Source organism: Heliangelus exortis, chromosome 20, assembly GCF_036169615.1.
Source record: "Heliangelus exortis chromosome 20, bHelExo1.hap1, whole genome shotgun sequence".
Lineage (NCBI taxonomy): Eukaryota > Metazoa > Chordata > Aves > Apodiformes > Trochilidae > Heliangelus > Heliangelus exortis.
This window is the reverse complement of record NC_092441.1, coordinates 2,603,363-2,617,371: the sequence shown is the minus strand read 5'-3', so window position 1 is coordinate 2,617,371 and position 14,009 is coordinate 2,603,363. Positions and strand designations below refer to the sequence as shown.

General features: G+C 40.6%; 1 protein-coding gene across 1 annotated transcript in view; it reads left to right on the top strand.

Annotated features, from left to right (window-relative positions):
• The window catches only part of GNA13 (G protein subunit alpha 13), a 28,106-nt gene extending 14,350 nt beyond the window's left edge, over positions 1–13,756 (top strand). Inside the window, exons 3-4 of the mRNA XM_071763775.1 lie at positions 3,329–3,379; positions 8,738–13,756. Of these exons, the coding sequence (XP_071619876.1) occupies positions 3,329–3,379; positions 8,738–9,310 (624 nt within the window). The 3' untranslated portion in view covers positions 9,311–13,756. The remainder of the gene's footprint in view (positions 1–3,328; positions 3,380–8,737) is intronic.
• Positions 13,757–14,009: the final 253 nt, after the last annotated feature.

The following is a 14,009-nucleotide window of genomic DNA, read 5'->3' as shown; positions in this document are numbered from 1 at the left end:
TGGATTGGTTCAAGAAGGGTGTTCAAGAAGTTTGCTTTATTGCAGCATGGCAAGGAGCAGACAAGAAATGTGCTCCAGCCTGAGTTTGCCTTTGTTGCTTCCATTGGTACCTTTGGGCTTTGATTTAAGCAGAAGGAAGAGGGCAGTGGCTGATTAGGGCTCAGTGGTGTGGTTCCTGCAAGGTAACTGGTCACTAGTGACCTTTAACTGAACTTTAGAAGTTTTCAGAACTGCTCAACTGTAAAATAGATTTTAAAAGGTTCACCTGCATTTATAAAAAAAAAACAAAGGTTCACCTGTGACTGATCCAAGGCTTTCCCATCACTGTAATTTTGAACTAGTTTTTTCATTTCAATTTCTGTTGTACTGGTGTGAAGACAACAGGAATGTAGTGGAGGAGGAGAGAGCTTCTTCCTGGGAGCAGCTCCTGCAGTTTCTCCATCTCCTCTTGGGTTTGTCCCTGGTGTGGCTCCTCACTGGCATGATTTATTCCACATGGCAGGGCCTGGATGCTGTGAGCCACACTGCAGGGAGTGGGGAAACCCAGTTTCTTCTTTCTGGTCACCTTGGGTAAGCCAGAGAGTTTCCAGTTTGTCTGAAGGGAAGTTTTAGAATGCAACAACTGTTGAATACAGCCACGTGAATAGAGCCACTGTCATCAACTTGAAAAGTGAGGTCTAGCTCTGTATTAACACCACCAAAAAGAGGCCTGACACAGAAGCTGTTGTAAAGGATTGTGAATAGATCATTTTCTCACTCATTTTTAACAATTATTGGCATTAAGGGTTTCTTTGGTTGCTGTGTAGTGGGTTTTTTCAATGGGTTTCTCTTCATAAGTGCATAACACACCTAGGTTAAACCATTTGGAAAATGACCAGAAGTCTTGCCTGGTTTGCTTTGTAATGCTGCTTTTTTTTGAAGCTTGTTTAAAGTGGGTCAGAACTCTTCATTTCCACAGCAGTGCATTCTGATAGCAATCTGTTAGTTGTGGTATCTTGATGTTCAAAACTATCTGTAGTTAGCAGAGCTTAGCCTGCTAATGGGTCAGCAAGAACATGACCACTGGTCCAGGCTTGTAGCTGTGTGATATGGAGAGGTGTCTGGAATGGGATGGAAGAACAGATAACAAATTTGAAGCTGTTGTAAATTCTTGATGCCATACAAATTGATAAAAGCCAATGCTTGAACAACTTTTATCCTCAAATCCAGAGTTGAATCCTGCTGCCAGCACTTGCTTGGTGTGTTGGGTGGGCTGGCTGAATGGATTTTCCTGAGGGAAGAACCCAGTGGCTGCACTGGAGCTGTAGAGGAGAGAAGCAGGCATGTGACTGCTTTATTAACAGGATTAAGTTTGCAGCTGGTTGCTTTTATAGTTTGATCTCCTGAGTTTCAGGAGGGCCATTGGCTTTGATACCCAAGATCCTAGAAAGCTGAGCAGTCTTCTCAGTGTGTGTCTCCAGTGAAGGTTTCTTTAGGGAGCAGGCATGGCTGTAAATAGTATAAAAAAGAGCCAAAAATAAAATATATGTGTGGATGCACACACACACCTGCATGCTTACAGCCTCTGAGACCCAGGTATTCTAGAATAAATTCACTTAATGAGTCTGAAATCTGTAGTTGGGGGAAGAGGGTTGCCAGCTCCTACTAGAACCTAAAAAAGAAATTTAGTCTGACCTTAAACTTTATTTTGTCTTAACATTCAGCTACAGACAGTGGTCTTCGTACTTGGAAGGCCTGAATTCTCATCCTGTTACTCCTTCTTGGGAAGCTTGATGGATGTGTGGATCAAGGTTGTGTATTTTTATTTTCTGTGAAACAGGAAAGCTCTTGCCCCTTCACTTTGCTTGCAGGGTTGAGGATAGACTGGATTTCTGAAGTGCTGAAAAAGAAGGAGGAGTAAAATACTTCCTGCTGTCATTGCTCCTCTGTGCCACCAGACTTGAAAATGGTTCTTAGTGTGACTGCTGGAGTTTGTCACCCTGCAGAAAACTGCTCATGTTCAGTTAAATAGAAGGTGATGTGAGATAGGACTGCATTGGACTCTGTCCCTGCAGGTGTGTCAGGCACAAGGCATGTTTCAACCAGAGTCCCAGTCTTGCCTAATTAAAACTTGATGCCCAAATTGCACACTCCAAGGTGTGGCATCTCCCTGTGTTATGTAACTTTCTTTAGTGCCTTGTATGTCTACCACAACCCTTTCTGGAGTGTTATTTTCTCTGTTTTACTGCTGCTTGGATGACATATTTTAATGTTGAGGCTTGATATTCTTCCTTAGTAAGTTTGCAGAGTTCAGTTTCAAGTGAGGGGAAGTTATTATCAGGAGGTTGGAAGTCCTTGTCCTGATTCACTTGTCTGGCTTGGATGGAGTTGGATGCTTCTTGAATTTCTCCTCAAGACAATTGAGTCAGAATTCTTGCTTTTCCATCTGCAGAGTGAAAACACAGATGGTTTATTTTCTGTATTTACTATAAAGTAAATAAGTTACAGCTTGGTAATCAAGAGCTTTCAGAAGGAAGCATGTTTCTGCTTCTGTGATGATGGGGAGATTCGTTACCTCCTGCAGGTGTACTCAGGCTCGGCAGCATCCTTGGAAGAGTTCTGCCTTAATCCCAGACACATAACAGAGTCATTGAGAGTTGACTGGAGCTCAGGCTTAGATTAAAAAAAATCTTTATAGTTCTGCATTACTGGAGGGATTAAAAACTGCATTTACTATTTGCAAGGACAGTGATGGCTTGAGTCTGGAAGAGAACCTGTCCAGTAGGTGTGATATCGTGCAGCATGGAGCTGCTTGGTACTCCCAGAGTAAGGAGTTCTTGTCCAGCGTGGTCTCTGAAAGCAAAACTTCAGTGAAATGTTTCATCTGTTGTGATTTCTCATCCTCTGTTCTGCAAGTCATTCACTGTGCTCAGGGGAAGTTCCTGTAGGAATGGGGCTGTATGGCAACGCAGTGACAAATTAACTTGTCCCCAGTGATTAACCCCTGTCTCAGAGTGCCTCTGTGTGCAGGGGCTTCAAAGGGATAGAAGAGCTGAATGTATCTTTTCATAATGAAGCTATGATTGCTTCATTGATACTCCCTGTGAATAACACTGTAGGATTTAGGTAGCAATTCCCAACTTGAAAAGAACTGAGCTGTTATAAATGTGCCTACCTCTGCTTTTGAGATTGGACTTAGTTGTGTTCTTAGGACACTTGCTTTAAAAATGGCAGTGATTAAAGCTTACAACACTTTAATTTAGATTTCAGTAAAATAATTGGACTGCAGAATGTAAACTATTGGGATTAAGTGTGTCACTTTTTAAATAACCATTTGCTTTGTTTTTAGGGGGAATCTGTGAAGTATTTCTTGGACAACTTGGATAAACTTGGAGAACAAGTAAGTTCTTTTTGCTTTTTTTGTCTTAAGTAGTCTCTGTAATCTCTTGGTTTTAACCTGATGAAATGGAATTAGTGGCTACTCAAAAAACTTTATCTTTAATGAACTTTGTCCCATTATCTCAGCAGTTCATCACTGACATCTCAAACACAGGGCAGTGGAAGAGACAGGAGCTTTTCTGGAAATAAAGCTTCTACTGAAAGTTGAACAAAAAGCAAGTTACAAATGCTTGTCCAGTGGGAAGTGTTAAAGTACCACTTCAGTACCGATTGATATAAAAAAGTCACTCCTTTTGTTTTTACATATCCAGTTAGCACCACAAAGTTAAATCAGTGCCCAGGTCAGTGGTACCTCTCTGCAGCATCTACCTTAAAATAGACAAGGTACAGAATAAAATTGATTTTCTCTAGGAGCAAAGCTTAAGCTTGTGTAGAATACTTTTTGATAGAAGTGGTGACCACTGTTGAATAATGCAGTTGTGTGCCCACACTCATCAGTTGTTTCACTGAAACAGCATGTGGAAAAACTGCCTTTAAACTGGCATGCTAGCTTCTGCTCCCTGGGGAGGCAGTTCCTCCATGGTCATTTGCAGCTGATGGCAAACAAATGATGAAGGAATCCAAAACACTTCAATTGATTCCTGTTACCTCATGCTTAATTTCATTTTTCTTCTTCTCTTCAACAGATAAAAATTAAATTTTATGCCAGACTATTCTCCTGCTTTGAACTGTCATTTTTCTAACTAGAGCACTGGTGATCATCTTGCAGGGTGCATAATCTTCCCAGATAGAGACCTTGCTTGAGAACTCCAATATTTGGTCTCTGAATTTTGATTTGAAAATTTGATCTTGAAAACTGCACTCCCTGTAATGAGCTGCTGCACATTCTGCTAATGCTGGATTTCTGATGGGCTTTGAATCCAGTGCCACTTTAGTTTCAAAGGTTGCTTGTTGAGTTTTTTTTTCCCCATACATTTGGGTAAGGATTTTTCCATCTTCCTTTTGAAGTTCTTGGTCCATTTTTTTGATTAAAGTGTGAAACTAGTCACTAGTTTTTTATATTTTTGTATACACGCCCACTTATTGTGGGTCTGATGTTGCTGTGGGAACACTGAGTTCTCAATTACAGTGTTTCTGGTTTCAAGTGAGACCAAATGGTGCTGAGATACAGAGAGTCTCTTCAAGATCTGCTGTGCAGAAAACTTTAGATCTTTCTGGAAAAAGTGCTGGGTAAGTTTTCTTTCTGAGTCAAAGATCTGATTTATTCTTATCTATCTTCAAGATTTGTCTAATGATTACCTCCCCAAAACTCTATCAATATAAGTATTTTTCTGTTGTTTTTTGTTTTCTGCTACAACTGCCTTGGCCTCCAACTAAATTGCTTATAAACAGATCTACAATTCATGTGCCTCTTGCCAGAAGGGAGCTGATGTTAACAGCACATAGGGAAAAGAACTTAATGTTCAGATTTAATCAGATAAGCAAAATAAGAGTAGCTAGCTGGCATATACACTTGGGATTGGCTGGATTCCTTGTAACTGTTTGTTGTTATTTCAGTTGCCAATGCAAGCTGTATGTATTCAAAATATCTCACGGAGAGACACAGCTTTCTGTGTTGGGATTGGTTCTTATTCATGCCTTAAATTCTAACATGAACTATGCAAACAGGGATGTGGTAGCCAAAAGAGCTATCTGATAACCAAAGTAAGTCCTTTAGAAGGAAGCAGACTGTAGAGAATTTGAGGAGATAATTCAGAAAGAAAGCACGTGGTTCAAGTCAATAGCAACAGGTGTCCTTGGAAATAAAATCAAAAACCCAATAAACCTCTTAACCTTAAAAAAAAACCCCAAAAATGGATGGTGAAAAAGAAAGATTGGAAGATGGGGCAGTGTATAGAAAAGGAGAGGGTGCCTGGGGGTGGTTGCAGATGAAGCAGTGATGGACTCATGAAATATTGAAAGGACTTAAAAAAATGATGCTCAGTGCTGGCCAAGGAAAATCCTCACCTAATGCTACAGCCTTCAGACATGGAAAATGGGATCAACAGTGAGAAAGAGCCTAGTCCAGAGCTGCTGCAGTCACAAACTGCTAGTATCCCAAGGACTGGGGCATGAGAGAGAGAAAGCATAATTGTCCATCAAAAAGATAAGGAATTTCCCAGTGTTTTAGCTGGGAATTGTGGCATTTGGTTTCCTGGAGCCAAATGGTGGCTGGATACCAACCACTTGACTTCCAGTGCACTCATTTGCAAACTGTTGCATCTGAGTAACATTATCTGGTATAAAACATGGTAGATCTTCTGTGCATGTCAAACTTGAGAGCACTTGAAAGGATTTGATTTGTGGTTGCAAGTGTGGAAGGAATTTTAAATGAGTAATAGTACTTGAGAGGAAATTTCTCAGGAATTCCAGGGATAAGCTCCTTGTTCGTGAAAGCTTTACTGAATAAACATTACAGGCCAACTCCCAGCACAGTTTGCTTTGTACTTGTCTCAATATTCAAGGTATATGAGGCTTTGCCTGTTATATAAATTTTTTATTTATTTACTTTAATGATTTCAGTCAGTCCTGAGATTTCCTGAGACTTTCTGGTTTTGTTCTGGGAACTTGAAAGTAACCTCCTGAATAACAGGTTATCTGTTCCTGTTTGAAAGATGGAAAAAGTGTTGAACCTGCAACATGTCAACAGTCAGCATCCCTTCCCATGTGCCAGCCACATCTGATACAGTCATTGCTCTCATCTTCTCATTGTTCTCCCTCTCCAACAATTTTTTTTTTTTTTAGTAGAAAAGACCCAAGAGAAATGTAACAAAAAGGAAAACTCTTATTATCCTTTAAAGCTGCTTCTGCTGATCAGACCAGGGGTTGGCAGCTTGCTCTGTTTGGAGAGACCACGGTGCTGTTTTAGCAGTTCAACTCCTGCAGGTTTAGGTGGGGTGGGGTTTGGATGTGCAGGGTGGGGAGGCTGTGCTTCAGAGAGCTGCTTTGTAATTCATGCCATGATGAAAATCAGTGTCTTAGTCATGGGCAGCTCAAATAAAGAAACCCAGGAGTTCAAACAAAACTGCCTTTCTCCAGCTCCTTTGACTTTTCAGCTCACACACTAAAGCAAAGTGATACTTGAGTTTTTGGAACATTTTGCTCACTTCATGAATAGCAGTATTTAAATAGCCATGTACTTGTGTGTTTGTTCCCTCTCCCCAACCCAGCCTATTCATTGACTCAGGCTTTTTTTGGACCCCTTGCACATCTTTTATAAAAGCTCCAAGTCTGGTAATTGGTGCTGTCAAAGGAAGACCATAGATAATTCACTGAAATTCCAAGTCTGAAACCTGAATCACTCTAATCTGAAGCTGTGAGAAATGCTGGGAAAATGGAAGGGTTTCCATAAAAATGAGCAACAGAGCTTTAAACTTCAGCACCAGCCAGCTGTCTGTTGCAGATGCACTTTTTTAAGTAGCAGAAAGACTTGGAACCTATGCAAAAGTGTAATTCTAAGAATGAAGGAATCCCCAATACGAGTCTTGAATTTCATGCTGTTGAAAGCTGACTAACAAGAATTCCTCTTCCTATTAGCATCTGCATCCCCTGATGATGACTGTTCATGGAAGAGTCAAAAAATAGTAAAAATAAATAAAATCCACTTACCCTGCCTATTTAATTCTAAGGAAAAAGGGAAGCTGGAGAACTTGAGATCCAAGGCTAGAGGTTTTGATTTTCTGGCATAATTGATTGCCTTAAAAATCACTGAGTGGAACAGCTCTTTTTCTAGAAGCAGTTGTCCAGTGTGAATGAGGACATGGGAACTGAGTGCCCACAGTCAGCACGAGGAGCTACTGTGGTTCCTGATTTCAGAAACCTGTTTTAGACCCATTTGCTGCCTTGCAGTGTTGTGTGTTTTCCAGCTGTGTGGGACAAGGATGAATGAAGCCTCAAATAATCCTGAATCATGGTAACTGGCAGGAGGAATCAAGGGTGCACCTCTTGGGTTGTTTATGGATCCTTGTCATGTGGCAAATGGAAAGCATCTGTTCTCTGGGGTCCATGTTTTGATTCAGTATGGGGTGTGTTTCCTGCTTTGGACTCTACCTATTTCCTAAATGTTTCAGTGTTAACATATAAATATCCATACGTGTCTGGAGTTATTCAAACCCTCACCCTGTTCCTCTGCAAGCTTCCCTCTTGACTCCAACTCAGCTGTGATCACCAGGCCTCTGCCTGAGATCCCAGTTGCCAAACTCTCCTTTTATTTTATTTATTTATTATTTTTTTTTAGGATTCAAACCCTCACCCTGTTCCTCTGCAAGCTTCCCTCTTGACTCCAACTCAGCTGTGATCACCAGGCCTCTGCCTCAGATCCCAATTGCCAAATCCTCCTTTTATTTTATTTTATTTTATTTTTTTTAGGATTCAAAACCTCACACTGTTCCTCTGCAAGCTTCCCTCTTGACTCCAACTCAGCTGTGATCAGCAGATCACAGCCTCAGATCCTAATTGCGCCAAACTCTCCTTTTATTTTATTTATTTGTTATTTTTTTTAGGTTTCAAAACCTCACAATGTTCCTCTGCAAGCTTCCCTCTTGACTCCAGCTCAGCTGTGATCACCAGGCCTCTGCCTCAGATCCCAATTGCCAAACTCTCCTTTTATTTTGTTTATTTTAAATTTTTTAAGGATTTTTTTGGGATTCAAAACCTCATGCTCCTCCTGCTCAGCTGTGATCACCAGATCACAGCCTCAGATCCCAATTGCCAAACTCTCCTTTTATTTCATTTATTTTAATTTTTTTTAGGATTTTTTTAGGATTCATAACCTCACGCTCTTCCTCTGCCAGCTTCCCCCTTGACTCCATCTCAGCTGTGATCACCGCGCCTCTGCCTCAGATCCCAATTGCCAAACTCTCCTTTTATTTCATTTATTTTAATTTTTTGGGGGGATTTTTTAAGGATTGAAACCCTCACACCGTTCCTCTGCAAGCTTCCCCCTTGACTCCAACTCAGCTGTGAACACCACGCCTCTGCCTCAGATCCCAATTGCCAAACTCTCCTTTTATTTCATTTATTTTAAATTTTTTTAGGATTCATAACCTCACGCTCTTCCTCTGCCGGCTTCCCTCTTGACTCCAGCTCAGCTGTGATCACCAGATCACAGCCTCAGATCCCAATTACCAAACTCTCCTTTTATTTCATTTATTTTAATTTTTTTTTAGGATTTTTTTAGGATTGAAACCCTCACACCGTTCCTCTGCAAGCTTCCCCCTTGACTCCAACTCACCGCGCCTCTGCCTCAGATCCTAATTGCGCCAAACTCTCCTTTTATTTTATTTAATTTCATTTATTTATTTTTTTTTTCCCCTTTTAGGATTATCTTCCCTCACAGCAAGATATCCTGCTGGCACGAAGGCCCACGAAAGGGATCCACGAGTACGACTTCGAAATCAAAAACGTCCCTTTCAAAATGGTCGACGTGGGCGGGCAGAGGTCCGAACGGAAGCGGTGGTTCGAGTGCTTCGACAGTGTCACATCCATCCTTTTCCTGGTTTCCTCCAGTGAATTTGACCAAGTGCTGATGGAGGATCGGCAAACGAACCGCCTGACGGAATCCCTGAACATTTTTGAGACAATAGTCAATAACAGGGTGTTCAGCAACGTCTCCATCATCCTCTTCTTAAACAAGACGGACTTGCTCGAGGAAAAAGTGCAAAAAGTCAGCATCAAAGACTATTTCCCAGAGTTTGAAGGGGATCCCCACTGCTTAACAGATGTCCAGAAATTCCTGGTGGATTGTTTTCGTACCAAACGCCGGGACCAGCAGCAGAAGCCCCTCTACCACCACTTCACCACTGCTATTAACACAGAAAACATCCGGTTAGTTTTCCGTGATGTCAAGGATACCATCCTCCACGACAACCTCAAGCAGCTCATGTTACAGTGATGTGCAAAAAGACATTTTTATTTGAGTAACTTTTGTGTGTTGGTTTTTGGTTTGTTCGGTTTTTTTTTTGGTTTTTTTTTGTTTCGTCTTTTTTTTTTTTTTTTTTTTTTTTTAAACTAGAAGTTTACAGCAGGAGTAGAGAAATCCAGATCCTGTCAGACTTCTTGATATGTGGCTAAAAGCTGCTGCTGAAAACATTATTGCCAATTTCTGCAGAAATTCAGGCTTTATCTCTTCCAGTGTAGCTTCAAGTTGACTCAAGTTGTAATTTTATAGCAGACCTACGTCTAAGTTACCTGTAAAGTGAAAAAATTTGACCTTTTACAAACATTATTCTAGAAAATTCATTCCACCTTCAGAATTCCCAGTCCAAACTTCAGTGAGATTGCTGCAGTTGTTAGACTGTGGCAATAATTTAAGGGGGAGGGGGGGGTAAGACTTTTCATATCTAATTTCATTATGATGACTGTGATACCATAGCTGATTTATGATTTCTCAGGTCTATTGTTGGTTAGGAATCCCCTAAATCCCTTGCTGGAATCATCTGTTTGAAGGCAGGATTCCTGGCTGCAAGATACTTCCTGTTCAAGTGTCAATCATGGGGTTTGACTGGGAGATGCTTTAAAAAAACACTTGGATGAGGAGCTTGAGGCACAGCCCTCAGGAAGTTTTGTTGCAGGCAGAAGTCTGGTGATGAGGAGTTAGGGAATGGCACAGTGCATGGTTTCACTCTTAGAGCCATGAGAAGCACAGAGCACTCTGAAACAATCCTCTGAAGTCTGATGTGGGGATGGGGAGCAAGCTGAACTTGTCTTTCTGATCCTCACTAACCAGATGTTCCCTGTAGGTACCTTACCTTGAAGTGCTTTCATACAGCACTGCTTTATTTTTACTTGCCCCACGTGCCTCATCTTGGTCAGGAAGCATTTGGTGATGGAGAGAAGTACTTGCAAACCTAAGTGCCTCCTGGTGTTCTGTCCTCCTCCAGGATTTTCAGTGGCCTTATGTGTTCCCTCCAGAGGCCTTGTGTAGCTGACACACAGTGAAGATGAATGTTTTATTCTGAAAAACAAACAAACAAAAAAAAGAAAGAACATGTTACAGCAGAACCTGCTTCAGCTGATGCAGTTCTTTCTGAGACTTTCCAGTTGGGTCTAAAAATCCTAAGTGTACTTGAGCCAAATGTGTTGCACAGCATACTCCAGAGTGCTGCCTGTGACTGAGAATATTTTACCAAAAATTTTCATTGTGGTTTTGTTTTAATTTTTTTGAGTTTGTTTTGTCGGTTTGTTTTAAGGGGAGGTTGTTACTGTTGCCATGTGATGGGGAAAAAGAAAAAAAAAAAGTGATAAAAACTACCTTCTTGCCCATCAATTCTCCTACATCACCCAAAATACTACAAAGTGAGCTTGTGGTTCCAAGAGCAGTGCAGCCCCCAGCCTGTAGTGCCAGGTAGGCAGTTCAGCTTCCCACTTTATCCCACGGACCTGGCCAATTCCTGTGGATCATGATGGTGGCCAATACTTCCTTAAATTAATTTTTTAATGACCATATCTCACGTGTGGCAAGCGTGACAGAGTCAGCTCACTGCTTGGAGCAGTGTCCCTGCTAGGACATAGGAAAGCTGCCAACTTAGCCTTGTACTTACTGTGACTGTAAGTTGTATTAACATCTCTGTACCTGCTTCTCCTCTCAGTAGAAGGGGAAGAGTGTATTTTTATTTAGGTAGGTGCTTTGGAAAAACTTTTATTTTTTTATATTGTTCAATGAGTAGTCATAGGTTAGTCTGGGATTTCTGCATTAAGGCACTATTGGGGGGAGGAAAGAATTCTGAAAAGAGCTTGGGAGAAGTCACAGAGCATAATCAAAGCCTGGATGCAACAATCATGTCAGGGGCATTAATATCATCTTTAGGGATTTTTAATGTAGATTTTGTGTCCTTACTGGACATGGAAATGATTAGTCCTGGTTTGACATCTTTAGGTCGTGTGTGAGCAACTCAAGAATGATGAACTAGAGACCCCCCCAAAAAAAAACTATTGAAAGGATTGGACAACGTGCCTATAAGGAGAGTCCAGAGGTTCTCCATCTCCCCTTTGTGGAAGGGTGACAGGTTGATTTGCTTGAGCTATAAATGCTACATGAGCTGACAACAAACCTGTGTAGTAGCCTCAAAGTCTGCTGCTGGGAAGCAGAAATTGGACAAATCTCTGCCCTTGTTAGTCAGCAAGAGGAGCAGTAGGTTTGGGGCTTTTTCTCTGTTGCCCACAGTTGTCTGAACAAATTTCTTTTTTGAGAAGAGATTGGTCTTTGCTCTGGTTAAAATAATTAATTTGGGAGGGGTCTGTGGTACATGTTTTGCAGGATGTCAGGCTAGGTGATTGCAGAAAAGACTAAAGATTGAGCAGTGAATTACATGACCAGGAATTTGTCTAAACAAGCACATTTTTGTAAAATGTTAATGAATTGGGGATCAAGGGACCTGTTAGATTTACTAAAAATCCTCAGAATTGATATCAGTTCAAGAATAATGGTATTGCCAAGGTGCTGGGCACTCCTGATGTCAGCTAAAGCAGGAAAAACACTCAGCAGGCTTCTCCCTGAACCAGCACCCAAAAATCCAAACGGTTTTAATCCTTTCAGCTGACTTTCCCTGTGAACACCAGGGCCTGGAAGAGAGCAAGGTGGAGCCCAGAGTGTTGGGTCACTTCTGACAAGGTGGGCCCTGGTAGATAAGCACTATATGAATCTCAGGCAGAAATAAATTATTTTAATGAAATGATTGAGTCAAATCACTCACGTTTCCCTCCCTCACTTCTTCTGGGGGGGTGAGGCAACTAACCTTGCTTAACTGTTTACATGGATCCTCTGCTAACATGCTGGCTAAATAAACTGAATGAAAGTTGGGCTTTTTTTCATCTTCAAACTGAATTAGCTACCTGAAAAGGAGCACAGAGGATCCTGTTCTTCTTAGATTTGTTTCTAAATATTATTTTCTATACAGCAGGATATTTTGGTACAAGAGCTGAAGGGCTGATGTTTGGAACAGGCTGATTTTTAATCCTGAAGCAAACAAATGAGTCATGGTTGGCTAGGAAGGGTGAAGCTTGTTTGTGTAAACCAGTCTGTGGTATAAAATCAGGACATAGCTGTAGTGAAAGTGGGGAAGCAGGTAGAAAATCAGGTTTCCCAAAACTTCCTTAGTTCTCTTTGATGGAGTGAGCTCTGTTAAAACTTATCACTGACCATATGGAGATAAACCACTGTCTTGTACAGCCTTCCTGTACTTGAAGGTGAAATTGGTGTTTTAGCAACTGTTCTCTGCTGCAGTGTGTTAAACTCAGTTGATTGATACCTGAAAACTGTGGCTGTTCATCAGGGCTTTAAAAATTTTACTTTTTTTTTTTTTTTTTTTTTTATATATATTGTATGTGGGAGCGTAAGCCATCGGTTTGTGTAAAACTTAAGCTTTCTTCTAGAGTATCTGCTCTTAAAAAAAAAAAAAAAAAAAAGCCAGGTGGATTCATTGATCTCAAAGGCTGTTATATTGAACTCATTTGTCTAGTAAATAGCTTTAAATTTTACCCATCAGAATTATTCTAGCAAATTGCTGCAGTCAGGTGGGTGTTTCCAGCTCCATCACACAAAGGTATTTCTGATCAGTCCCAGGTAGTGTGGTCAAACTGCATCTGCTTGTCACGTTTGGGAGATGAAGAACTGGGCATGTTTGACATGCCCGTTGCCATTGGAAGATTTCTCTGGTTATTTCTTTTTAGGAACAGTTGCAGAAGGTTCATTTTCCAAGAGGAACATTTCCTGTTTCACAACTCAGAAGTTTCGTGCCAGGCTGAATCGTTCACGAGTTAACTTTACAGGTCTTGTCTCTTTGATGGTACCATTAACATAGTTGTTTGTTTTGTTGTTTTTAATTACACAGCATTGCAATACAGTGCCATTTTGCAATTTCTTTGCATTGTACTTGAAAATAAGTTGAATTGCAGACTATTTAAAACTGCTTTCCTGCGCTTTCAGTAGCAGTGAGAGCTTACCTTACGTGAAGCCTTTATGTAAAAATATATTTTGTAACAACCTCATAGATCTTTAACAAAACCAAGATTTGTATTAGCTTTGTATAAATGTTTGTGGCTTACAATTTTATATGTTTAACTTTTTATAAACTTTCCAGGGACTACTTTTTATTGTAAATTTTTTTTTTTCCTCCTTGCTTTAGTTTAAGATTGGCAATAAATTATTTCTAAGGAAGGTCTTAGAAGAAAAAGCATTGCTTTCTTTTTATAAAACGGTGAAATTGATGAATAGTTCAGAACCTCTTACACTTGCTTGTACATTGCTCTGTACATACTCTCCAAAAGTGTTGCCTTTCAACTATTAATATTTGCCTTGTGTACAAAAATTACTGACGATGAATAAACATATACAGCCTCATGTTGGGATCACAGATTATTTTATTTTTTTTTTCAAATTAATAATGTGTGGAGGCAGCCAAGTGACTGTTTTGGGAGGTTGGTTCAGGCCAGCTGTTCTGCTCCTGCCACATCTTGTGTTTCAAATAAAATATGTAATAGAATTAGGCTCTGGTCTCATGCAAGCTCTTTGCTAAAAGGGCTCCTCCAGATTCTTGTTCAGCCTGACTGCTTCTCTCCAGTCGAGCAGCAAAAGGGAATTGCTGACTTGCATC